This window comes from Nematolebias whitei, chromosome 11, assembly GCF_014905685.2.
Source record: "Nematolebias whitei isolate Nwh7 chromosome 11, NemWhi1, whole genome shotgun sequence".
In the NCBI taxonomy this organism is placed as follows: domain Eukaryota; kingdom Metazoa; phylum Chordata; class Actinopteri; order Cyprinodontiformes; family Rivulidae; genus Nematolebias; species Nematolebias whitei.
Genome location: NC_056508.1, coordinates 21,786,105 through 21,813,078, shown reverse-complemented (window position 1 = coordinate 21,813,078; position 26,974 = coordinate 21,786,105). Strand labels below are relative to the sequence as shown.

At 41.1% G+C, this 26,974-nt stretch overlaps 1 protein-coding gene across 1 annotated transcript in view; it reads left to right on the top strand.

Annotated features, from left to right (window-relative positions):
* Positions 1-26,974, top strand: part of LOC119417533 (ankyrin repeat and SAM domain-containing protein 1A) — a 102,573-nt gene that overhangs the window by 20,068 nt on the left and 55,531 nt on the right. The window contains exons 2-10 of the mRNA XM_037684757.1: positions 6,092-6,172; positions 8,437-8,593; positions 9,348-9,410; positions 24,294-24,590; positions 25,117-25,192; positions 25,278-25,379; positions 25,462-25,548; positions 26,446-26,615; positions 26,881-26,943. Of these exons, the coding sequence (XP_037540685.1) occupies positions 6,092-6,172; positions 8,437-8,593; positions 9,348-9,410; positions 24,294-24,590; positions 25,117-25,192; positions 25,278-25,379; positions 25,462-25,548; positions 26,446-26,615; positions 26,881-26,943 (1,096 nt within the window). The remainder of the gene's footprint in view (positions 1-6,091; positions 6,173-8,436; positions 8,594-9,347; positions 9,411-24,293; positions 24,591-25,116; positions 25,193-25,277; positions 25,380-25,461; positions 25,549-26,445; positions 26,616-26,880; positions 26,944-26,974) is intronic.

Sequence of the window (26,974 nt, the reverse complement as noted above, 5' to 3'; positions counted from 1 at the left end):
ATACCATACCATACCATACCATACCATACCATACCATACCATACCATTTTATTTATAGAGCACTTAAAACAGCGACAGGGCCAACCAAAGTGCTGTACAGACAGAACAACAGACAACGCACAAAACAATATACAAAATGAAGTAAATCAGAATATAGACATAAAAACGATGCAGATAATAAATATGACGACTAACCATTGTGGAGCATACAGGTTCAAAATACAGATCCTCTGGTGTTGAAAGCTACTGAATAGTAGTGGGTTTTTAAACGGGATTTGAAAACCGAGAGGGAGGGGGCCTGTCTGACAAGCAGAGGTAACTCGTTCCAAAGTCTTGGTCCTGCTACAGAGAAGGCCCTGTCACCTCTGCGCTTAAGACAAGTTCCTGGAACTGTGGAGCACGGAGCAACTGGTCCGCTGACCTCAGGGAACGTGGTGGGACATACAAGAGATTTATGCCTCAGGCAAAATTCATCTTTTGGAAATCTTAAGACATCTCTTCTGTTTGGGTGACTTATCTGTGCAAATGAAAGCACGCAGCACATAAGTTGGATCATCATAGTTCCAATTCTCATACTGACTGGACTTTGTAAAACAGAACTACAACCACTCAGAATCCCATTCTACAGCAGCTTCATTCCGTTGATGTTCCCTCAGGCAAATTAAGGATTAGCTCAGCCTTTCAAACAGGAATTCCTCAGTCAGTTCCCATGAATGTGCCCCCTCCCAAAGCAAATCCATTCTGCTTTGCCCATTACCCTGCTGCAGGTCTAAGCCTCGTCCCGGGTTCAGGTTGACTGTGAGCTGTAGTAAGAGGATGAAGTGGATTCTGAAGCACCAGTGCGACTCACGCCCCCGGGTGCTTTGCTGCCAAAATGCTCATAGGATGAAAGACTTTTGCAGCATCCAAAGCTGCTGCTGCTGCTGGCAGCAAGCTGAAATACTGAGAGGAGGAAATGTAATGAAATGTTGAGTCGCCCTGCTTCAGATAGGATTAATGAACAGCCATGTCCCTGATTAAAGTTGTGATGTCATGTCAGCAGTGTGTGTGCTTTGTGATGTGTTACGCTCCTGATTGGTCACGAGGTAGATATGACACAATGGTCATTTTGCCAACTGAGAAGCATTTTTGAATTGCATGACAGTCATGACTTATAAAAAAGACCAATTAGAAAAATGTCTATGAATTGTAGCCTCTTTTCTGGCATTTAGCTGCTAACTGTAAATTTCAAGAATTCTTGCAGTCAGCCTTGTGATTTTTTTTGTGGCAATATATAAAACTTGTCATTTTTATTATTGCCTGCCACAGAAAAGTGAAAGTGGATAATTATATTGTATTAGTGTTAGTAAAATACCTGCTAGAAAAACTGTCTCATAAACCACAAAATAACTTTTTATGAAACTTACAGCAAGTAATTATTAAATACACATTTACAAATGATTATTATTTGGTGTAAATACCATTTAAGATGGCAGTCACAGTCAATTGAGATTTAAAATTCCTAAATTTAAGGTTTATAGTCTGTTATCTCTCTAAGTTTTCTTGTAACAACATTCCCATTTCAGCAGCTCACTCCAAACCATATCAGAGGAAATCTCTCAGCAAACTGGGATAACAAGAATTTATCACCTGAGCTCAAACAGCTGGAAAACGTTTGATCAGGAAATATAACCATAACCAGTGGTTGAGAGATTTCACAGACTGGACAAGCCTAATCTTCAGGCGTCCACCACAAATCACTGGACCTAGCCTAGGCTTCACCACCATCCACCAGACCAAGGTACTAGTTAAGCTTTCTCACTAGGCCAGGATCAGGTTGGAAGGTTTTCACATTGGTGGTTAATCTATTTGTGACCACACATTTTTCCTCCAAAAGGATAGAGGCACGTGCATTTCTTATTAAAAATCATGTATTAATTTTCCTCCCACCCATTTGTTAATGGCCTTGATCAGGGGGATCTGGATGCCAGTAGTTTGTTTTGTATTCTGGTCTTACAAAAAAATCCAGTCTTACTGTTTCTTCTAACAAGTGGTCTATTTCTATTTTCTTTACATGTAAAAAAAAAATCATACCACTCATACTGACACGATGAAGCACAGGTTTCTGATCATTTTATTGCTTCTGATTTCTGGTAATGTTGAATCTAATCCTGGTCCAGTTTCAGTGCACAGAACTCAATATGATTTTAAATCTGGGAGTTTTCTAACAGCAAATAACATTTAACATTTTGTCAAATTTTCAATCTGGATTTAGGAAATGGTACAGCACTACAACAGCTGCTTTAAAATGTTAATGATGTTATTGGCTTTTTAGATAACAGACAACGTTGTGCAGCACTTTATGGACCTGTCAAAAGCCTTCGACACTGCTGATCAAAATATGACGCAAAGGCTTTTTAATATGTGACTATCAAAACAGTCAGGTGATTGGTTTGAAAATTACTTGACAAACAGATCTCAGTGTGTTCAAGTTCAAGATCTTACCTCCACCTCAATCAAAATAACTTAAAGGGGTGCCTCAAGGATGGGTTTTGAGTCCACTACTTTTTTATTTATATTAACTGTTTGGATTACAATATACTACATGCAACACTTCATTTTTATGCTGACGACGCCGTTGTATATTGTGCTTCTTCAACACCAAGCAAAGCACTCAGCCTTTTACAATCAGCCTTCAATATTGTCCAGAGCAATTTATATAACCTAAAACTTGTTTTACATTCCTCACTACACTACAGACACCACAGCACGCAGCTTGGGTGTGAGGTTTCTCCTTGGGATGGACTAGCCTCTGTTAAGAGATTTGAAATGTTGTGAGTTGAAGAAAATCCTTCCGATGTGAGCTTCTGAAACGTTTCTACAATTTTTTTTGTTTGTTTTTTTGAACCTGTCCAGAGGACCAGACTTAACTTTTTTAGATTTTTTTTTTTTAACCTGGATTATTGAGCATGCATCAGGATATCCTTCTGAGCTGTTCAGATACTCCAGCAACATATGGAATGGGAATGTTTTTGTGTTTGTTCTTTTTCTTGTTCTGTTCTGTGGTGTGTTTTTGGGATTACACTGCTGATTTGAAGCTTTATTTATACAGGTTAGTCTCATTGAGCCTCGAGGACTCATTTACAAGAAAGACCTGCATTATAGACCTTTATTTATTTATTTCCTTTTTTATTTGTATAGGAATCAGTTGTAAGGTACATTGAACACATAATCTGGTGGTCTTACTCAGACCAAAATAAACAAAGTCATGGTTATTTTGTGCATCATCTCTTATTGCTCTAGTTATTATGGCCCTATAGCTGATTTATGCTATAGTATCCTGTTTGTGTTTATGTTAATGTTTGTGTGGCAGAGGGGATTTGCTCTCAGTAGTTACATAACTTATATCTGGGACAGCAAACCGGAGGTCTGTTTCTGTCTTTTTGCAGTGTATTACCAGACAAAGCTGTGCTACAGTGCTCTTTACATCATTTAGAGGAAGTGTCGACAGTATGTGTGATTCCCTAAGAGCTGTCATAATTGTAACTCAAACGTTTGCCCCCTCTCTAACAGCAATTTATCAGCGTTTTCCTTCCATTACATCTTTCCTCTGAGCTGTTTTTGATGGTGCATGGCTGCCCCCACTGTTGAGGTGGGACCCAGAAGGTCTGTAGCAGGAAATAAAGGGCTGATGTTAGGAATAGAGAGAGTGGTGCATCTGTGTGTGTATGTGTTTGCTTCGTCAGGCTCATTGTTCTGCAGCCTACGGACCCATACAAGACACTTATTTAATGAGACGGCTCTGACTGCGTAATTGCAGGCTTCTCTGAGAGCTATAAAGGGAAATGTACTTTAGGGGGGGGGGGGGGTTTGTTACGATGACAAACAAAACTGGAACTTTGTGTGTTTGTGAGGCAAAGTCACACGTTGGTACTCATGCAGATGTGAGGACACAAACCTTAGTCAGGCTGCAGAAGGCAAAAGAGTGATTTTTTTTTTTGTTGCTAATTTGTGTGTGTAAGCAAAATATCTATTAAGACATTTTACAGAAACGCACAGGAAGTAGTCGTTGGATGTGCCTCTACTATCCATATTCGCGGGGGTCACTGGTGCCCATGTCCAGCCATCACTGTGCGAGACATTGGACAGGTCTCCAGTCCATCACATGGACACACAGAGACAAACAAGACGAACAACCATTCACTCTCTCACTCTCACCTAGAGACAATTTCTACTCGTACATCCTAATTGAAGATGGCCGCCACAGCTAATTGAAATTAGCCAAACTGAAATGAGTCCAAACTCACCTAATTTAAGAGATACTGAGCTAAAATTTGGTGTGGTAACAGATGAGCATCATCCTCAACACATACTCTGAGAGCTAACACATCATCGTATGTGAACTGAGCATATTGTCATTTTGAAGTTTTGACCTAAATGGCCACGACTTCAACCTTTCTCATTATGAAATAATCTTAGTTTAAAACTCGGCATGCAAGGCACGGGGCAATATGCAATGATTCACGGATTGCCATCCGTCCGTCCGGCCATCAAGCCATCCATAGATAATTTTTACCCATTTCCTTTTCGGGTCATGGGGGGGGGTTTACTGGTGCCCATATCCAGAGATTTGAACCCAACACGTGCTTTCAATGTGTCAATGCTGAGTCAGCGATCACTGTTCTTCTGTTTATTGTTTCAGATATTTCTTGAACTGTACTTTTAACTTTTACAAATTCATGAAAAACTCTTGAAACCATACTTTTTTTATTTAACGGTTGTTTAGCAATTTAGAACTTTTAGCTAATGTTTTACTTGTTTTAGCTTATTTTATCTATTGTCTTGCTCATTTGGGCTTTTATCTTTTGTTTTGCTAATTTGTGCTTTGAGCTATTGTTCAGCTAGTTTTAACTTCTGGCTAATGCTTTGCTAGTATAGACCATTTTGCTATTTTTTTCCCCTTTATCTTAAATAGATAAAAAGACAAAATAGCTATTTGCTCTTTTTAACTTAGCTGTGGTTTGACAGTTTTGACTAAAAGCTATTGAAAATCCATTTTAGGGGTTTGTCGAACTGCTTTGCTAAATTTAACCTTACCTTTCTGCTACTTTTAGCAACTAATTTAGCTGCTTTTAGGATTTACAGTATTTAGCAAACTTTAGCTTGGTTTTGATCGAACAATTCAGTCTAAACTTCAACAATTTTCAGCAGTCAATAAATAGCACTCAGTATTTACACAGCATGTCTGCTGTTTTGTTTAAATTCCATCTGGTAACACTGAATGGGATCATAGTCTTGTGAATATTTTTCTTAGTCTTCGAGAACTTTTTTTTTATGACATATGGAAAATAAATATCAGCAGTTTAAATAAAAGAAAAAATGTGTTCAGCCTTAAAAAGAAACTGCATTCATAATAGATTCTTTGTATTCCCAGCTTATTTTTTTTTTCTCCAGTCCTGTTTCTGTGCAGCAGATGACTCTGGTCTGGGATATGTGGTTCAGTCGTGCTGGGATTTCTGAATCACATGATTTATTTAGGATGTGTCGAGGTCTTTCAGAGTGCTTCACATCCCGTTCTCTAACCAGACATCCTTTAGCTTCTTAAATTACTCTCGCTCTCCGTCCCTCTCCCTTCTGTTATCACCCCCCCCCCCCCTTCATTGCGGATCTTTTTGCAAATTAAAAGAAACAAACCAGTCAAAGCTGACGGCTAAATTCAGAACAAGAGAATGAAAGAGTTGGACTGATGCTGGCCTACTTCACACTTCACCCTTTGAGCTTGTTATCGCCTGCCGCCAAAAGACGAAAGACGGGCAACAACATTTTCTTCCTCACCTTTCTGGTTTTTAGTGCTATCAGCTCAACGGCTTGTCATTTCTCATGTCACAGGAAAATGTGGAAGAATGTACGACCCCACCTGTACTCAGGTGAAGTTGGGTGATGATGCAATCTAGCTGCTGGGTGAAACTGAAGCCATGAGATAGCAATCAGATCAGAGGCAGTCACACCCAGAGTTTGAGCTGTTACTAAAGCATAGCTATTAGCGTGTGTTCGGTGGGATCTGTTGTGTTTTGCATGTGTTAAAAAAATAACTCTTTTCTGCACCTAACAGTATCTGGAGAGGCCCCAATGTGAATTGTGTGGACAGCACTGGATACACGCCTCTGCACCACGCCGCCCTCAACGGACACAGGTACATCTTTTTGCTGTCTGGAACTTTTATATATATATTTTGTCTTCCAACAGAATTTGTTCAACAGTGAAGTGTGCACACTTATTCCTGTGCTTTTTAGTTATCTGCTCATTGCACATATTTACTAAGTGAGGGAATCCATAAAGCAGAGCGAAGGATTTTGTGGTCTGTTTCTCCCAGAATAACACACTTTTCCTCATATTATCAACTGATATTAAATAAAATTAGAAATAAATAGATGCCAACCAGTTTACTACGACAACATCACATCTGACTAACCTTTGTGCATCCTTAATCTTTTGATCAATAAACCATTTCTAATTTCAAGGCTTTTCACAGTCATTTGTCTGTCTATTAAAATTCGTCGTCTCTGTAATCTGTGTATTGTTTGCTATAAATTGCTTTTTGCAGAGAAATTGAATCATTTGATCGCGTCTTAAATTTTTCGGTTTGCTTATATATTTGCTCGAAACAAAACAGTCCTCTAAAAGCACTTGACTGATCTAATCAGAGTATACTCATGGAACAAATAAGGTCCACAATCTTTCAGTTCTCATGTGTTTCAGGACATAACGAAAATTATTTGGACTTACCAGGTTCTAAGAATGTTCAAATCTAACCTCAGCTGTATAAAAATAACAGATTCTCCATCCATCCATCCATTCATCCATCCGTCCAATCATCCATCCATCCATCCATCCATCCATCCATCCAATCATCCATCCAATCATCCAATCATCCATCCATCCATCCAATCATCCAATCATCCATCCATCCAATCATCCATCCAATCATCCAGCCATCCAATCATCCAATCATCCAATCATCCATCCAATCATCCAATCATCCATCCAATCATCCATCCATCCAATCATCCATCCATCCATCCATCCATCCATCCAATCATCCATCCATCCATCCATCCATCCATCATCTTTACCCGTTTTTTCCTTTTCGGGTCCCGGGGGTCACTGGTGTCCATGTCCGGCCATCACTGTGTAAGAGGCGGGGACACCTTGGACAGGTCTCCAGTTCATCACAGACAGATTCTACAGTGTCATTATTTATTAATTTACAAACAACAACAACAACAACAAAAGAAACCAAAATGGAAAAGCTGTTTGTGGGAAAAACTAAATCCATCCTCAAGATCATTGCCACTTGCCTTAGGAGTGGACCTCTCAGCAAATTCACCCCAAGGTCAGACCGTGCTGTACTTTTAGAAAACCCCAAATCCCCGTATCAGACTCTGCAGGCCCAGTTAGCAGGTTAAGGGTTTAAATTTAGGATGATACCAAAGTAGTTTAGAGTCAGATAGGAGGACATCTGTCTGACAAGGGAAGCTTGGACCAGACTGGGTCATGATGCAACAAAACAACAATCCAAACACAGCAACAAATCTACAACAGAGCAGCTAACAAAGAAAATAATCGAAAGGTTTCAGTGGTCCAAAGCTCAGAGCTCAGCCTGATTAAAATGCTGTGACTGGACCTAAAGAGAGCTGTGCAGAGACAAATATCTGCAAACTAAAGCACTGTTGGATAAAGTGAGCTAAATTCTTCCACAACAATGTGAGAGACTGATAGTCATTTAGAACTGGCTACGTCAAATTATGTTGCCAAAGGTGGTTCTACATGCTGCTGGACACTTTTGGCTTTAGTTTTGTTTATTAAATTATGACATGGTAGTGTGGTCGTGTGTTGTGTGGTGCTTTACACTTAAGTTAAGTTTAAATAATTTCAGAATTTGGTTAAACCCAAATGTTTTTTTCAAGCCTCAAAAGAGCATGAACTCTATCTGTAGGTTGATCCAGATGACTAATTTTGGTAAAAATTTTAATGTTGGTTCCAACTTTGGCAACGTCACATTTCTTTCTGGGAACAATAAAATGCTACAGGTTACCGAACAAAGAAACACGTTTTAATAGATCCATCTAAAAATACTAATCTTTTTCACGAGCAGATCAGGGCTCCTTGCCCTATCCATTTATTTTGTAGACCTCAAAACAGAGCGGTGCATTACATAACGGGACAAATGCTCATAAATTAATGCCGTCAAATCCTTTTGGTGAATTCAGCTCATAATCTGCAGATATCTGAAATCATGGATGTTGATGAAACACCCTGCTTCCTTTTTGTTGATCACACTCCATCCATGTGACATGAAGTTTCCTCTCTTAGGCTAAATCTATTGATCCTCTGTGTGTATTCATTAGCATGTTTCCTAATGATTCTGACTCATCCTGCGTCTTTGTTCACCCTCAGCGACATAGTGGAGGCGCTGCTACGGAACGAGGCCTTGACCAACATTGCCGACAACAAGGGCTGCTACCCTCTCCATCTGGCTGCGTGGAAGGGAGACGAGCACATCGTAAAGCTTCTCATTCACCAGGGACCCTCACACCCCAAGCTCAACGAGCAGGTCTGCTTCATGCCTTTGGTGCTCAAGTGGATCTGTTTCTTTTGGCCACTTCTACATTTAAACATGATGTCAGTGTTGACCAGACTTTGTCTTTTTCCATTTTGTCTTCAGGAGACGCATTAGTGCGTTGTGGCAGCAGCTTAGCAGTCTCAGTGTCACAGTGACAGTTAAGGTTTTAGTCAGTAATTATAATAAAACTGATTAATTTCATTCAGATCCTTTGAATCTAAATCTTTTTTTTTTTTTTTTTTTTGGAGCATGGCACAATCTGTATTCAGAGGTGGACCGGTAAAAAGAAGAATGCAATAGTGCTTTAAGCTCCGTGCACCATGAGGCTGACTTCTCCTTTGACAATGTGATACTTGAAGCCCTTTGACGCTGTGCTAGTGTGACAAGCTCTCATTTCCTCTAACCATTTTAACAGTTTTAACTCTCATCTCTGATATTAAGTTAGGGTGCCTAATGCACAGACAGCCATTCAACCATCTCTGGCCTGCTCTGTTTATTTTTTAATGAGGAGAAATGACCCATTCTGAGCTCTTCAAATGCAACCATCACGTCTTTTATTGAACAACCGCAACCACATGACTCATTTTGTGTCATTTCTCCCTTCTTGTTCATGACATCTGATTGTTCATTAACTCATTTTTTATCTCTTTTTTCTTTAGTTCGACTCATTTATGATCATCACTTATTTGTTCATTGCTTGTCTGAACCAAAACCCATCGACCTATCTGCTCTTCCTCCCTTCCAGAGCTCTGTAGAGCATAAAGAGTTCAAACGCTGTGGGCCCTTTGACCCCTATATTAATGCCAAGGTGTGTACACAGTGCTGCTGAAAGCATTTCCTTCTGAAGCGTGTCTTTGCTTTTCTGCTGTGTTGGCTTGCTGTGCTTGCTGCTGCCGCTCGGGGGGTTCTTCTGCTGCAGAGATACGAGGAGGCTTTTAATTTCACTCGCTATCAGTTGATCTCTGTTCCCCCGTCTTCTTTCCATGTTTGAGTATGAGCTTCAGTTAAATGCAATGTTATGTTCAATGCAGGAGGCATGGCTGCTCTTGTAGAACCGGTCTGTTGATTGGGAATTATAGAACTTACACAAAAGCTACTGAAGATGATTTAAGTTATTTAATTTTCATGATCTAAAATAGGCTTGTTGACACAAATATATCATGTTGGGTCTTTTTAACAATACAAACAGCCTTCAGATATTTCCTTTGCATCATCGATCATGATTTCAAAATGTTTATACTGACGCTGGGTAGTATTTTTGAGCTGAGTGCTAGTCTGCAATGTTTGTTTGTAGTGAGAGTAGGGAGCAGGTGGAAGAGAGTCTGGAGACGTGGATGTTTGAAGAGGGAGAGTATTGAAGCAAGATGAGGAACAAAAACACAACCCTCAAATATAATTTGATTCTGGTATCTTATAAGTAATTTAAAACACAGGAAAGGAAAAAATAAGTTTTTAACACTGGTGCATTTTGAAACATGTTGGCTACCAATGGGAGAAAGGTGGAACAGTGAAGCTGCAAGGAGTAGAACTAAAGGTGCAAGAGTTTAAGGACCTGGTGTCAACACCTCTTCTTCGCCTCTTTTTAGTGGACAAAAGAGGTGAAGAAGGGAAGGCAGGCGGGGTGGAGTGGATGGAGATGAGTGTTGTGTGAGATTTGTGACAGAAGGATATCTGCAAGAGTGAAAGGGCAGGTTTACAAGAAAGAAGTGAAATGTTCTATACTGTATGTTTAGTAGAGGGTTGCACTAAAGAAAAGACTGGAGGAGCTGAAGATGGCAGAGATGAAAACATCAAGATTCATGCTCAATAATCCAGGTAAAAAATCCAACAATGGTCATTCAGGTCATCGGGACAATTCCTTTTTTTTGTTGAGAGACGTTTCGCCCTCCATCCGAAGGGCTTCATCAGTCTGAAGAGTCCCAAACAAAATGTTTTCCCCACTAAGAATTACACTCCTATTCAGAGTACATTCCTTTTCAGAGATGAAAACATCAGGATTTTCACTGAAGGGGGTAACAAATTGGACAGCATTAGAAAAATCAGAGATGGTTCAAGTTTGGAGACGAAGTTAAAGCTGAGATGGTTTGGACATGTATAGCTGAGAGACAGTGGACACTTTATTGAACAAAACATGTTGCTTGCAGGAAGTAGAGAAAGAGGAAGACAATCGAGAAGGTTTGCTAAAGCAGTGAAGGAAGATGTGCAGACTAGTTCAGATGGGACAAGATGGCGCAGATGATCCTCTCTGGTGGCTTCTAAAATGACCTGCAGAAAGAAGAAACTCTGGCAAACTTGACCATTTTAGAATACATACCATAACATTGCTGTTGGCATGAAACATTACTTGCACGTTACATTGTTGTTTTGGGCCTTTTAGCAACTAGCTAAGTGCAGCAGAATACTCTGTGACTGCTGTGACTACTGGAAGCAGCTCTTGTTACATTTTGCTGCACAGGGAAGTCACAGTTATACTCTTTCTACATGAAGTGACAGTTTCACTTTCACATTTAGTGCAATGAACAGTGCGGGAACATGCACGCTGTTTTGTGATCTGTTTTTTTTCCCCACTGATGAAGCCAAAAGCCCATTGAGGCCTGTAGCTTTTTTGTACTGTATATTGTCAACTTTTCCCTGGGACTAATCTTCTTAGCAGTCAAATACCATATTTTCCGGCGGATAAGTCGCAGGTTTTTTTTTGCAAAGATTTGTCAGTTCTGCGTCTTATACGCCGAAGCAACATATACTTTTTTTCAATATTCAAAACACAATTTTTGACTGACGCTTTAAATTTCAAAGAACTTCAACAGTGAGTCCTCCCATGCGCACTCGCTTCACTCAGCTGGTGCAAGAGGAGGAATGCTGGAGAGCTAGCAGCTCCGGCCACGATGGATGGATGGATGGCACCGCACCACCCAGGCGAAATGAAGCTGCTTTGACCATTAAATAAATGCATAATAAACTTGACGGGTCAGCGGTGACGCATAATAAATGCGACTTGTACGCCGAAGCGACTTATATATGTTTTTTCCCTCTTCGTGATGCTTTTTTTGACTGATGGGACTTATACTCTGGAGCGACTTATACACCGGAAATTACGGTACTAAAACTGCTACCATTGCGAGCCAGAGTGGGAACTCTCCCACAGTTGTTTTTTAATATATACATATATATTCAGTGCATCTGGAAATTATTCACAGAGCTTCACTTTTTCCACATTTTGTTTTGTTATAGCCTTATTCCAAATTGTATTAAATTAATCGTTTTCCTCAAAATTCTACACACAATACTCCTTTATGAGATGTGAAACAATATTTTTTTTGAGATTTTTGCTCATTTAGTAAAAATAAACAACTAAGAAATCACATTTTAGTAAGTATTCCCAGCCTTTGCTTAATACTTTGTTGATCCACCTGTTACAACCTGGCACAGACACAGCCACTGGGATGTAATTAAATATGAGCGACTCCACCTTCTGCACCACCCAAGCAGCCACAGAGTCAAGGGTATATGTTAGAACAGTGGTTTTATTTACAGTAGTGAAATGTATGGACTTTTTGGAGTCTTACCAACTTCAGGGTGAGCCCAGGCCAAAACATCAAGCAAAACAATCTATCACCATTATTTTTCTTGTACCTGAGGAAAAATAAAATTAACCAAAACACAGGTCTCTTCCTTCACCTAAGCTAACGAAAAACAGAAGGGTCTTAAAAATAAAGTGGCAGCTCACCTCTACAAATTCCTCACAAAACTATTTACAACTACTTGATCTGATGTTAACGAGTGACAGAAGGTCAGCTGTGGCTGGTTGGGAAGCGCAGAGTGAGTGGAAGCTGATGTCATCACTTCCACAGCTCGTTTAGCATCTCTCTTCAGGCAGCCTAATCCTCGTTTAGCTCCTCGCTGTCGTCCTCCAATCACAGCAATGCATCTGTACACTAATTCAATCACAATTGACAAGATAGTTTGTCCCATTCTTCTTTGCAGAAATTCTCTAGTTCCATCAGGTTGGATAGGAGACGTCTGTGCATCCATTTTCAGATATCTCCAGAAATGTTCAATCAGATTCAAGTCTGGACTCTCTTCCAGGACATTCACAGAGTGATCCTAAAGCCACTCCTTTTAGAGCTTGGCCATCTTGGCCATGTGTTTTGGGTCGTTTTGCTGAAAAATGAACTGTCACCCCAGTCTGAGGTCAAGAGCGCTCTGGAGCAGGTTTTCATGCAGGATGTCTCTGTACATTGTTGTACGATATTCATCTTTCACTCTATCCTGACTAATCTGTCAGTTCCTGCTGCTGAGAAACATCCCCATAGCATGATGCTGCCACCACCATTATTCACTGTAGCAATGCTATTGGACCGGTTTCCTCCGAACATGATGCCTGGCAGTCACACTAGAGTTGCATTCAGGCCCAAAAAGATTTGAGCTGAGGGAGAGTTCAATCATTGTCTCGTCAGACCAGAGAATCTTGTTTCCTATGGTCTGAGAGTCCTGGTTCCTTTTGGCAAACTCCAGACAGACTGCTATGTGCCTTTTTATTAAGGAATGGCTTTCATCTGGCTACTCCACCATACAGTCCTGATTGGTAGATTGCTGCAGAGATGGTTGCCCTCATGGAAGGTTCTCCTCTCTCCACAGAGGAACGCTGAAGCTCTGACATAGTGACCACCAGGTTCTTGGTTGGTTCCACCTCCCTGACTAAAGTCCTTCTCCCTGATTGCTCAGTTTAAACAGTCGGTCAGCTCTAGGAAGAGTCCTAGTGGTTCCATACTTCTTCCATTTATGAATGATGGAGGTCACTGAGCTCACTGGGACCTTCAGATGAAATTTTTCTGTATCCTTCCCCAGATTTGAGCCTCAACACAATCCTGTCTCGGAGGTCTACAGACGATTCCTTTGACTTCATGCTTGGTGTTTGCTCCCTGACATCCACTCTCAACTGTGGGACCTTTTATAGGCAGGTGTCTGCCTTTCTAAATCAGGTCCAATCAGCTGGTTTACCACAGGTGGACTTCGTTTAATTTGTAGAAACATCTCAAGGATGATCAGTGGAAACAGGATGCATCTGAGCTCAATTTTGAACTTCATGGCAAAGGCTGAGAATACTTACGTTAATGTGATTCTTAGTTTAGATTTTTAATAAATTAACAATATTTTTTCATATTGTCATAGTGGAGAATTGTGTGTAGAATTTTGAGGAAAGAAATTAATTTAATACAATTTGGAATAAATCTGTAACATAAAATGTGGAAAAAGTGAAGCGCTGTGAATACTTTCCAGATGCACTGTATGTGTATATATACAGTATATATATATATATATATTTTTTTTTTTTTTTTTTTTTTTCTTGTGATGCATTATCCAACAAAAGAGATTGAAAATGATGTCTTAACACCACGCAGATTCTTTAGGTGCTCCTACCTGGTCGTGAGCATGAATATTTAATCTTCTGTTGTAAATAAATCAGGAAAGAGAGTGTGATGATGCTGTGGCTGGCTGTAGTTTATGGCATCATGTGATGGAGTGGGCGGGACTCATCCTTCCTCGCCTCACATCACACTCCAGGACCGGAGCGACAAATCAAGAGCAGGAGGAGGGGGGAGAGGAGGCTGGGAGGTTTCCAGTGTACCAGTCTCTTTGCATCAGCTTCAAAGCGAGATTGCCATGCTGTGCCTGTCTGGGTGAGTGTGTGTGTGTGTGTGTGTGTGTGTGTGTGTGTGTGTGTGTGTGTGTGTGTGTGTGTGTGTGTGTGTGTGTGAGGGGGAGGGGGCGTTGCAAGTTTCCCACCTCTCAGCTCCCCCCCCCCCCAGCTCAGTCTGCTGAGGGGACAGAGTGATGGGATGTTGTCATAGTAACAGTGTCACAGTTTATTGGTCCTACAGTGATGGTGAGTGACCTGGTGGAGTGAAGCTGTAGTTCTGTACACTTACAGTGGTGAGGGAGGGAGCTAGTTCTCATGGCAGACACTAAAGAAATCCTGGATTGGTCCAGCTCCCTTTAATCCTTATCCAGGAAGCAGTTAGACTAATGCAAGCTTAGCAACATTTTCTGTATAAAGGTAACATGCAGGAAATGCATTGACAAAAAGATGCAATGCTGGGCAGGGAGTCACATCCAGTCCACTGTGGAGCTCAGACTCATGAAGACATTATTGTCGGCTGTCTGGCCCCTGAGCTGTTGGTTTCTCTGTAAATACGACCCACTAAGCAATTTAGTTGAATGTCCCTGGTGTAGCGTCAAATGTAACAACACTGGTAAGACCATAGAAGAAGTTGTTGTCCCAGCTGGAATCATGTCTTGCATCTACATTAGAAGTTTTGATCTGCAAAAGATCCATGTTTAATACGACATATAAAATATGTTTGCTTATGGCAGATCAAAGCTTGGATGAGCTCAGTTGAAGGACACAGAGAAGGCTTCCTGACGGCTGCAGTTGTTTTCTACACTCCAGTCACTTCACTATCAAGCAGAACAAAGTTCCCCTTCCTGCCTGCTGCCAGTCAGTGTTTGCAGTGTGATAGCTCGCTCATTTATCCCTCCTGTCTGTCTCTGGTCTCTTCAACACATCGTATATGCCTCCTTCTCCTTCGTCTGCTGCCTGCTCACCCTGATGGACGTCCTCTTGTTTCAGTTGTGCCAGAAAGTGTTGGAAGAACCCCTGAAGAAACATCCTGGTATCTGCCAGAAGGACGAGCATTTATCCATTATAATAATGTCCCATTTGTAGATTTTAGAGAGCAGCTTCTCTGTCAGTGAGAGCTGTTTGTTACTGAAAAAAAGAAACTTAGAGAATCTACTGGAACATCTCCCTCTTAATTAAATGGAGGAATGACTATGACAGAGGAGAGAAGTCTGTAAAATGGATGGAAACAAAAGTTGTCTGCTCAGAGACTTGCAGTCCATGGCAGGAAGCCAGTTAGACATTTGTCTTATTACAGAACTGCAAAGCTTGTTTACATAGGAATGTGTGACGTGTTAGAATAAGGATTCATTATCAAAGTCCAAAATCTCCAAATACTATTACCCAGAATATGGGGTGATGTGGTGACAATTGTTTTTTTAATTCCAGATGCATGCAGTTGTAGAAAAGCTTTCTGAAAAGCTTTGAAGTGGGGTAATTCTTGAAATATTTCAAACATCTATGTCTGTATCAGTAGAAAAGTATCTCAGGAATCACTGAACAGATTCCAGTAAAACAACCAGAAAGTGATATAATCTGTTAACGTCACAGATATTGAGATAAAATTTGTGGTGGTGGTAGCTGATCCTTGACTTGTGGTCTGAGCACTGTCTGTGTTTAAAGCTTTGCCTTTCACTGTTGGAGTCAACTCTGCTCACGTCTCATGAACCACTGGATGGATTTCAGTGAAACTCTTAGAAAGTCATCACATCATTAGAAGTACATCTACAACTAATTCATTTTTGGAATCCAGGCAGTTCAACATGGCCACTGCAGCTAGTTAGCCTTACTCTCTCTACACAATTGCTAATAATGCAAACTAAGCAATTTAAAATAAAAGTAGAGAAATTACATTTCCTGAGAAAATGCAGGGTGAATGCTTTTTGCTGAAAGCTGCTGAAGAAGTTGGAACCAGGTTAACAAAAATTATTCATCACTAAACTGTTAACATGAGTTGAATTTGAACAACTGACATTGGCTGAGAGCAGGAAAATAAATAAAAAAAAAACAGCAGGAAAACAGCAAAAAATGGGTTAAAAATAAAATACCGGTAAAGCTGAATAAAGCAGAAATGAGCAGTTAGCTGAAATAAACAGAAAGAGGCTGAATAGATTACAAAAAAATCTGAAATTAGCACAAGATTAACTGAAATGAACTGAAAAAAGCTGAAATTTGTCCCAAAATAGACTAGCTGAAAAAGCTAAAGAAAAAGGCTGAAATTAGTAGAAGGAAGTACAAATGTGAAATTCAGAAAAACAAAAAGCAGAAAAATGTTGTATTTAGGTGAAGAAGTTGAAATGAGCAGTAAAAGGTGTGAAACATCACAAAGAGTTTGAAGGATGTGAAGAGAGCTCCATTCATTTTCAATGATGAAACAAAAGCTGAAAAATCTAAATATGTCAAAAAGTTAAAATTGCACAAATACAAAAAGTCATAGCAGGAATGTATTTAAATGCGCTAAACTTTTTGATTTGTGAATTGTTGAATTAGCAAAAAAACCTTGAAAACGAGTTACGCACCAAAAAACGTACAGAAGAAAACTGGATATGAAAAGTGAGAATGTTGGTGAAGTTTCTCAATAAAATAAAATAAAATAAAATTCATATCAGCATCATTGTGGATCAGTTACTGACCCAGAGTGATCAGGCTCTTGTGCAGGATTCCCTGATCCATAATTCTGTGTAAACGCAGAAACTAGCAGGATTCCATTCACTGAACAAGGACTCTGTCATGCGCCGAGCACAAGCAGCCCTTTGGCATACAAGCTGCAACAGCTGCTCTCCTCCACCCCGCCCTCCACCTCCCTCCATCGCCACCACCCAGCACTTCTACTACCACCACCAGGGGCCAGGCTGATGTAACCGCTGCCTCGCTCTGCTGCCAGCCAGCGCGTCACGTGGCCGAGGTCGCCAGTCAAGCCCTAATAGCATCTCCCATCCCAAAGTTGTAACATCTTCCTCCCTCTCCATCACCACGCCTGCTTGCCTCCCTCTCCCTCCCCTCAAAGTGTTCTGCAGCGTTGTAACACCACAATGGATTCTAAGCTCCAGATGCTCCAGTGGTTGGCGTTATCAGCCTGCATCAGTGGACATGTTAATCTCTTCTTTTTGATATGCACAAAGGTTCAGATCAGATTTTCTGCCTTCCGCCGTGCTACAGTACAGACCTGATTTTCATAAAGATTTCGCATCATCCAGGAAGTCCTAACTGACATATGATTGCATGATGTCTTTTCCCAGCAAGGCTGAGTCATCGCTGCCACTTTGTGTAATGGACACGAAAGGTCGGCCTCTTACATGATTATTTGACTGCTCACATGGCCTAGGATGTAAAGAGAAGATAAAGCTCATGTACTGAAGTATTGGATGGGAATCCTACTTATATAATAATAAGAGTCCTGTGAGGAAAGTAAATAACAGAAAACGGTGTGGATGTTTTAGTTTTCATTATTTGAGCACGTTAATGCCAGAGTTTGAAAATGCAGTGTGAACGCTGTGCAGTGTGGAGGATTTTGCTGAAAGTTGCTTCAAAAGCAAGAGTTTACTTGAAATACATATATAGCTAAACATTTGCAAGATGAAGCTGCAAGAAGCTCAAAAAGGAAATGAATAAACAAATAAATAAATAAATAAATAATGTGAAAAATGCAGAAAAAGGTTGACATTTGGTTAAAAAAGCTAAAATGTGCAACAAAAAAAAAGCAGTACCGGTAATTAGCAAAACAAAAAAAAGATGCTTACAGTTGTGTGAATAAAGGCACAAATAAAAATTGAAAGCTAAGAGGTAGAAATAGGGAAATATTTGCAAACAGCAGGAAAAATACAGCCTAGGACCAGAAGTAGCAACAAAGTTATCAAGAAATAAAGAAAAGTCTTGCTTGAACAAGCTAATGGCTAGTCTTAGCAGGGGCCAAACTTATAAGCTGCTGGATGAGTTAAATGTTGGAAAATGTACAGAAGACATCTGAACAGGGTCTCAGCATACACTAACCAAATAAGACTAACCAGTAATTTATTTAGCAAACTGATTTGTTTTATTTGTCTGCAAAATATAAAACCACAAACTTGTCAAATTTGCAGATGAAAGGTTATACGTTATTCATCATCTTCAGTTAAAAGGATGACGTGTAGTTGAGTTTTGACGTGATTTTATCAAAGAGACATCTTTCAATCATCGATCTTCACAAAACTCTGTGTTTGTAGAAATGTATCATGGCACCAAGTAAAAACATCGAGGACGCAAATTGTGGAAGCATGTCAGATTGGATAAAAGGTTCTAAAAACATTTTAACTTTGGACTCCAGAGACAGTCAGATGAGGACGATCAAGACCATCGAGAGCCTCCCCAGTGGTGGTAGACCAGCAGACATCATTCTCAGTTTGTGGTGTGTAATATGCTTTAAGGTATCAAGGGAACCTGCAAGAACATTGTAGCCCATTGGCAGTTTGTAGACGATCACACGCATAAGTCTATCAAGACCGGATCAACGAAGCCCCAAAGTAAAGTTCTTGATTCATGTTTGTAGCAACAGAAGCAGCTTCATCAAAAGAAGACTGCCCTGTCTTTGGTTTGTCTAAATCAGGTCTCTCTTGTAAATGAGTCCTTGTGACTCAGTGAGACCAACCTGTATAAATAAAGGTTGAATGAAAAAAGTAAGATTGTATTTTAGAAAAGTCCTGACTTTAAAGGGATTGTTCAGATCTGCTGATGTGGGTTCACTGGAACCATTGTGAACAACCGTTATCATAGGTCGGTTGAAGATTAAAGTTTAATTCTGACCAAAGTGACGAGCTAACGGCTAGTCTTAGCGGGGCCAAGACCACCGTGGACTGCCGTCCTCTTAAAATAACTCCAATCTTAAAAATGTCATAGCGGTTCATGTGAATGCTGTTATAAAAACCCACATAGCTGTCAATTTTACATGACGTTGTTCGAAACATGAAACTCGATGCTTATTTTAACTTTAAATTGGGGCGGCAGCAGCCAGCTGTAGCACTTTGATGCTGCTTATTATGACATTTCTGCACTCTCTGCTGGAGTAAATATTGTTAATAATTTGAAATTGAAAGTGATGCAAATGTTTATTTGTATGAAACACTATGAAACTTTTAAAACTAGTTAGCAGATTGTCAGGAAACCTGATAACAGACACTTTTATTATTATTTGATTATTTTATTTCTGCACAACAGAAACTCCAAAATCCAACAACCTGGTCTTGATCAACAGTTGAGTTATATTTTGAAAACCTAGCTCAAATTTTAGTATATTTGGACAATTTGAGTTTAGGTAATTATTAGGTCTGTCACGATAACAAATTTTCCTGGGTGATTAATTGTCTCAGAAATGATTGCGATAAACGATAATATTGTTTGAAATTTGACAATAATTAGTAATTATTGTCAAATTTAAGAAGAAATGTTGGTAATTTGTTTTGTGTGTAGTACCTTTTTTGACAACTGGATGGCAATATAAGACTGTTTGCACCGGAGGATGGATAGCGAGGGAGCGAGCAGCGTGTCTCTTTAAAAAAAAATGGGAGGGAGGCCCCTTGACGTGACATGGGCTGTCTCTCCTTCCTTTTTTTCCGGTTCTCAAATGGCGGACGCTCGGTGTGTTTTGAGCTCTTTAGCATAGCATTTATCACACAACGCTTTTAATAAGAAATCAGTAAACAAGTTCTCATCTTCTTTTTGCAGAGAAAAACAACTTTTTACACAAATTTTGGAGCTTCAACAAGACAAAGGTTCCCAAGGTTGACCTGATAGCTTAACTCGTAGCTTAGCTTCTCAGCTTTTAACGGTCCAAAAGCGCAGTTTTGGGCGGTTAAAATGGATTTTAAAGAGAAAGGGAGGGGTCAGTGAAGAGCACCGAGTTGAGCCTTTTGTCATCCAGTGTCTTCAGTAGAAAGAGAGACACAAAGAAACGATAAAGCCGATAAATGAAAATGAGGCCGATAATTTTCATTTATCATGCGATTAATTGATTTATTTTTTATCTCGCCAGGCCTAATAATTATGATTTGTCTGCCACAGAGGTAATATATATTCAATGCAGAAACATCAAACTGAACAACCACATTTTCACCCCGACATGTTAAGGTATTGGGTATATTTCAGCCCTGCAGTGGGAAAGCTCCGTGTGAATAACATGCTAAGCATTGCTCACATCAAAGGAGGCTCAGCTCGGCGTTGCGCTTGTTCCCCATCAGTGAGTCACAGAACCTCTCAGCCATGGTTAATATGATCAGCTGCTGGCCGACACATTGCTGCGGTGCCCTGGCTGTCACGTTGGCAAAGAGACACTTGGTGATCCAAAGCACTCGGGTCAGAGTATGTGGCCAAATGGTGTCTTTTTGCAGCTGTTGACTATTTTGGATAAATATTACTTCATGTTACAGGAACATATTTCATTTCCTATGTCTCTTTTTTTTAAATTTATGTTTTTAAGAATGGATGCCGCTCATGCTAACGTTTCACCTTGTGTTTTCTATTTTTATCTCTACCACAGCCATCAAATAAAGGTAAAGGGACACTGAAAATCATGGGATGCTCGACTGACTTGGATTATTACTGAGGCAGAAAATGTGCAGGAAGTGAATCATGCTGCTGTGATTGCAGCATCCGTGTTTTTCTGCTGAAGTTATCTTAAGAAACTCAGAGTAAATCTCTTCCACAAAACTGTGACGAATGCTCAGTGGTGTGTCACGGATGAACAAAAAAACCCCCCTTTTTCTCGTATTTCCGTGCATGCGTGTTTGTGTTCAGTTTGAACCAGAGACGAGCATAAAAGCAAACATGTTGCAAATCCAACTGGCAGAACCACCCAAGCAGCGAAAACACAAGTCTCTCTTTATTCATGAGTTGTTTTGTCCACTCGGAGCCTCCTTTTGACAGGCAGGTGTCGTTTTGTTTCCCACCTCCTGTCTGCCTGCTCACTGCGACCTGCTTTGCCAGCAGAGTTCAATCCCCTTTCGTTCTCTCTAACAGCACATGCAGATACCTGCTGAGTCCATCTGGCATTGAGATTTTGTGAAATTTTCACAACAAACAGCCCCCTCAGTCCTCTCTGTGGCACAGCTGGCACGCTCCTCGGGGAGTCTCCCAAACTGGCATCGTCCCTGTCCCGGTGAGAACTTCTCACACCAGCGCTCCGCCTTTTGTAACGTGGTTTCTGTGTCTGGAATGACTGCCTCTCGGAGCATGTGGCTCCACAATAGCAGGCTTTTTCTGCCACACCCATCTGTAAATAACCTTCCTGTAGAGATAAGGACGTTAAACAGGTCCTGTTTCTAAAGTTTCAGGAATGACATGCCTCTCATGTCTGACTGAGAGCAGTGATTGCTCTGTTTCATATTCACTCAGTGTTTGGCAGATAGTACAAGTTGCAGCACAGTCCAGACTCGTATCCTCCTTTGAGTCATGTTTGCCCCCTGCTGGAGGCTCAGGTTAGAGATCAGCAGCAGTCCTGGACGTGTCCCCGTGTCTAACAGACATCGATCCTGCTGCTGCATGTGAGTCATCACATCCAATAAGCAGCACTTAATGAGCGAGTTTATGTTCTAATTGCTGCTTTAATTGCTCCTTTATCGGAGCTCCTTTAATTCCCTGCCCTGCAGACGTAGAGGAAGGTTAAAACAAATCTTTTCAGATATTTTAAAATCGTTGCTTCTGGATGAGTTATTAAGAGAACACTAATCCCTCTCAGGCTAATATTAAAGGAGTGCACTTTGGGCTGTTTACGTTACTTTTTCAGCAAATCGGTGGTATTATGTAAGAGGCCAAATTATTTAGGTTACTCTGAGTCAGCCAGCTCTGCTTCATTTGCCTCAAGACATGAGCCGTTAGTGTCACAGTTTTACACAAACTGCTGTGTTTTCTTGTTTCAGAAGGTTTCCTGCTTTAATCGCCATACTTTTCGCTGTATAAGTCGCACCTTTTTGCATAAATTAGCACGTCCTGCAACTTATACAGCGAAACAGCTTGTGTTTTTTCCCCCCCCCATATTTATAACTTAATTTTTGGCTGAGATCTGACAATTTCATTCATTCTGACTTGGAAAATATTGAACACTATCATTTTCAGCTGCTAGAGGGCGCTCGAATTATATGGCAAGCCAAGTGTCTCATTAGTAGGTATAAAAGTGGCTATTAATGAGACACTTGGCTTGCCATAAAAAGCCACCTTCGTCTCGCTCTGGAACTCCTGGAGCAAACGTCAAATCAGCTGCATTTCGCTGCGTTCCCAGGCGAAATGCAGCTGATTTGACCATTAAAGTGCATTTATTAAGGAAAAGTTCAACTGAGACACAACTTTACTATAATGTCGAGCAAACAAATAATTGTTTTTAAGTGTCAATCTTGTTAAATTCTTGTTAAAGTCCTCCTGTGCACGCTCCTGCGGCCGCCATTGGACAGCCAATCGATTTTTGGCACATCGACCCACATTTCCAGGTGGTTAGAGGTGACGTATAGTAGATGCGACTGATACGGCGAGGTGACATATTTATGTTTTTTCCCACTTTATTAGACATATTTGGGCTGATGCGACTTATGCGGCGAGGTGACGTGTACGGCAGAAAGTATGGTATAAAGCGGTGGAGTGAGCTGTCTTCACATCAGCTTTGTGTTTGGATCTCCTGGTTACATATTGAGTTGTGTTCACATCTAAAACCTCACAAATGTTGAAAGGAAAGGATGTTGAAAGGATTTTTCTTTTAGCAAAATATCTCATGAACCATTGGGCCAGTTTTAATGAAAGCTGCAGACGCTAATCATTAAATGTACCTCTACAGCGGATTATCTTCTGGAATCAACCTGATTCAAGATGGCTGCCACAGCCCATTGACCTTAGTAAACACAAAAAATGGCTACAACAGTCAAATTTGGTTTGGTCAAAGCTGAGACTGACCCCTAACATATAACGTGAACACAAACTATTTGCTCAAGATGTTTATTGAAAGTGTTGCCATTACATGTTGGAGTCAACTCTGTCTGTCGGTTAGTAAAATATCACACAAACCACTGGAGTATATTAATAAAGCTTATAGAAAATAATCACTGAATGTTCATCAAGAACTGGTTAATTTTTGGAGCCAGCCCATTTCAAGATGGCCGCCAAAGCCTGCTGACTTTAAAAACACAGAATTGGCAAACATCAGCTGATTAATTGGTTGAAAAATGAATAGGTTAATAATAATAACAACAGGTTACTAGATTCATAAGTCATTGGTTAGATTTAATTGACTTAACAATCAATGCATTTAAAAAAATCAACAAGAAATAAGAGAAGACACTACTTTCCAACAAAGTTCAGTCAGGTCATCTGAGTGGTTTCTTTGTTTGTTTGTTGAGACGTTTCGTCCTTCATCCAAAGGACTTCATCAGTCCGAGGAGCCGCAAACAAACTCAAGCAGCACACTCCCATAGTGGACCAACCAGTTTGCTGGTGATAAGATGGTTTCTGGGGCCCACCCTCTCCCCCGTCGACTCCACTGAGGCAGCCATAGCCTCTACTTTGCATCGCCTCGACCAGAACTCACTACTTTGTGTAAAGCAACAAGTTTAGCCTTTCTGTCAGTTTGCAGCAGTCTTTCTCCAGTTACACAGGAAATACCTCACTCACTTGGATTTACTGTTTGTGGAAGTACTTGTACTGTAGTAATCGATGAGCAAAAACAAAAGTTTCTTGAATTAATCGGACCAATGGCCACCTGTTTGTGCATCGCCCTGCAGTCCCTGGAGCTTTGTCCTCATTAGTCCCTGCACAGTGTGGTCCTCCTCTCAGACCTGTCCCGTCCTTCTGTGTGTCTCGTTGTGGTGTGGCTTCTTTCATGACCCTTTTAACCTGCTACTGTGGTGGGCTCTCTGCTCTCACTGGTTCGCTCTCTCACCTCTCTTCACTCGTTCATTAATAAAACTGTTTGTTTGGTTACATCCCTTATTATACGCCCTGTACCTGCAGTATTTGTGTGTGCGTGGCTGCGTCTCACCCAGTCATACTGGCCTCCAACAGAACAACGACAACGAGACGCCGCTGCACTGCGCCTCCCAGTACGGCCACACCCGAGTGGTGCGCCTCCTGCTGGAGGAGCTGACCGACCCCACCATGAGGAACAACAAGTTCGAGACGCCGCTGGACCTGGCAGCGCTGTACGGCCGACTGGACGTGGTGAAGCTGCTGCTCAGCGCTCACCCCAACCTGCTCAACTGCAACACCAAGAAACACACGCCTCTCCACCTGGCCTCTCGGAACGGACACCTCCCTGTGGTGGAGGTGCTTCTGGGCGCAGGCATGGACATCAACTACGAGGTGCGTGTTAAGCTGAAAACTTCCGTCGTGGCTCAGATCATGATGGCTATCTTATTTTGCACCTGCAGCACTTCCTGCCCCTACGCCTCACCAAAGCTCTGACATTAGACGTAGCTAACCTCCACCTTGGTGGACCCTTAGGCTCCGTCTCTGTATCAAACTGTGCCTCCCGTCTGTCTGGATGCACGCTCCTCTCTTTCTGCCTGCTTTCCTTTGAATCGAGGATGTGGGATCTGTGCTGCATCCTTTAGGCCCTGCATCCTGCAGGTTTTAATTAGCGTGGCCCTGTGAGCTGGAAAATAATTGACTTTTCCTCCCCAGCCACATAATTGCCGGCTGTGTAGCTGGCATAAATCCGGTGGTTGCCAAACCCTGTTTATCAAAGGATTTATGTTTATCAAGTGTCGGAGTTGAAACAAGACTTAGCGTTTTCACTTTTTGCGGGTCACATTTAGAACGTGTGGTCTTCCGTTGTTCAAACTCTGGACGTTATGTTTAGGATTTGTTTTTGTTTGTTTCTGCGCAGACAGAGAAAGGCAGTGCCCTCCACGAAGCGGCTCTGTTTGGGAAGAGAGACGTTGTGCAGAAACTTCTCAGTGCAGGTCAGAGCTCAGCGCTGCACGAACCTCTGTTGCGGCTCACACTCAGGTCTTCTGTCTGGACTGACTTCTTGTCGTTATTTGCCAGGAATCGACGTAAACATCGTCGACCAGAAGGGCCTGACAGCGCTGGACACTGTCAAAGACATGCCCTCTAAGAAAAGCAGAGAAATAGCTGCTCTTATTCATGGTAAAAACAAAACGCACTCCAGGGAGCTGCAGGGAAAGTACCGCTGGATTTTATAGTGATACAATCTTTGTGCTTGTTGCAGGTCACATGTTTGGAAAACCCCCCACCATTGACCTACCACCTCCACCCATCCCTCCACCCCAGGAGAGTACCAGCCCAAGAAAGAAGGGTGAGACTTACCAAATGTTCTTTAAATAAGTCCAAACGAGCAAGACCGCATGTGTCTTAAAGGTGAACGTGAATCAGGGGTTCTCAAACTTTTTGGGTTCAGGGACCCCCCTCATAACCCTTAAATAGTTTTCTTCAATATGTCTCTTTAATGCAATGGGAATATTTGTGTAGCATAAATACTTAAGACCTGTTCTTTAATAGTGTCAATACAATCTTTATACTTTTAAACATGGAGTATTTTTCATTCAAGACGCACTTAATTAACAACATTTATGATTTCAACTTCCAAACATTACAGTTTTGAGAAAATGAACAGAATCAAAAATCAGTTTAAAACTTTACCTATTCACATAATGAACATAAATGTGTTGTCACTTCTTCAAATTATTACAGAAAACTCTACATAAAACTGAACAGAATCAGAACAGCAGTAGTCAGACCAGTAACTGGGATCAATTTGTAAACTGATCAATTCCAAAACACAAATTGCAGGTGAGGGACGTCCTCCCCCAGAAAATTTTGAATAAAGTAGATGCGATTTCCTGCATTTTGGTGCATTTTAACAGGTTATTAAACATCTATGTGCTTGTTAAAAGAAAATGTATTTATTTATTTATTTTATTTTATATTTTGGTGGTCCTACAAGCTTGTGGACCTGCAGGGGTCCGGGGTCCCCAATTTGAGAACCACTGATTTAAGTGGCTGTGGAAGACAGGAGCCATGGCACTGTGTTAGTTAGATGTTTAGATCCTGATCAGGTTTTACTGGGAGAGAAAAAGTCGGCCCTGGTTCTAACTGGAAAGGAAAATGACAATGTTTTTATTGTTCATGTTTTTTTCCCATCCAGGTACAGTAATGTTGTTTTAACTTTTCTTATTTGTGATTTGTTTTACAGCTGAACTGGAGAGGGTGACCGAGCTGATCTCAGGGTTCGCCCCCGACCCCGAGGAGGAGAGCCCGTACGAAGCTCTGTTTGAAGCCACTTCCTGCCACTCTTTGGACAGCCTCACCAGCGGCAAGTCCTCCGACAGGGACTCAGGACGGCCGGATAGTGAATTTGGCAAGGTTAGCAGAACTTCCGCAGCAACACCCCCCACAGGACCCACAAACACAACACAGGAAGAGCTGCACACGAGTTTTGGTGGGATGTTGTACCCAGAACCTCCACTAGAGGGGGACAGTTGTGCACGCTGTACATTAAAACCCTCCAGCATAACACTTCCTGCTTAACTAAGAGGATTCGGAGTTCATTTATTTGCATTAATATTACATTAAAAGTAAGAGAATAATTAGCAACATGGAATTTACTGAGCCATTCATTGATTTACAGAAAGATCGTTCTGTCCAATCATCACATCCTGGTCCTGGACATGAAGAGGAGCTGAGCTCAGAGGTGAGGTCCCAGAGCTCTGAGCATGCATACC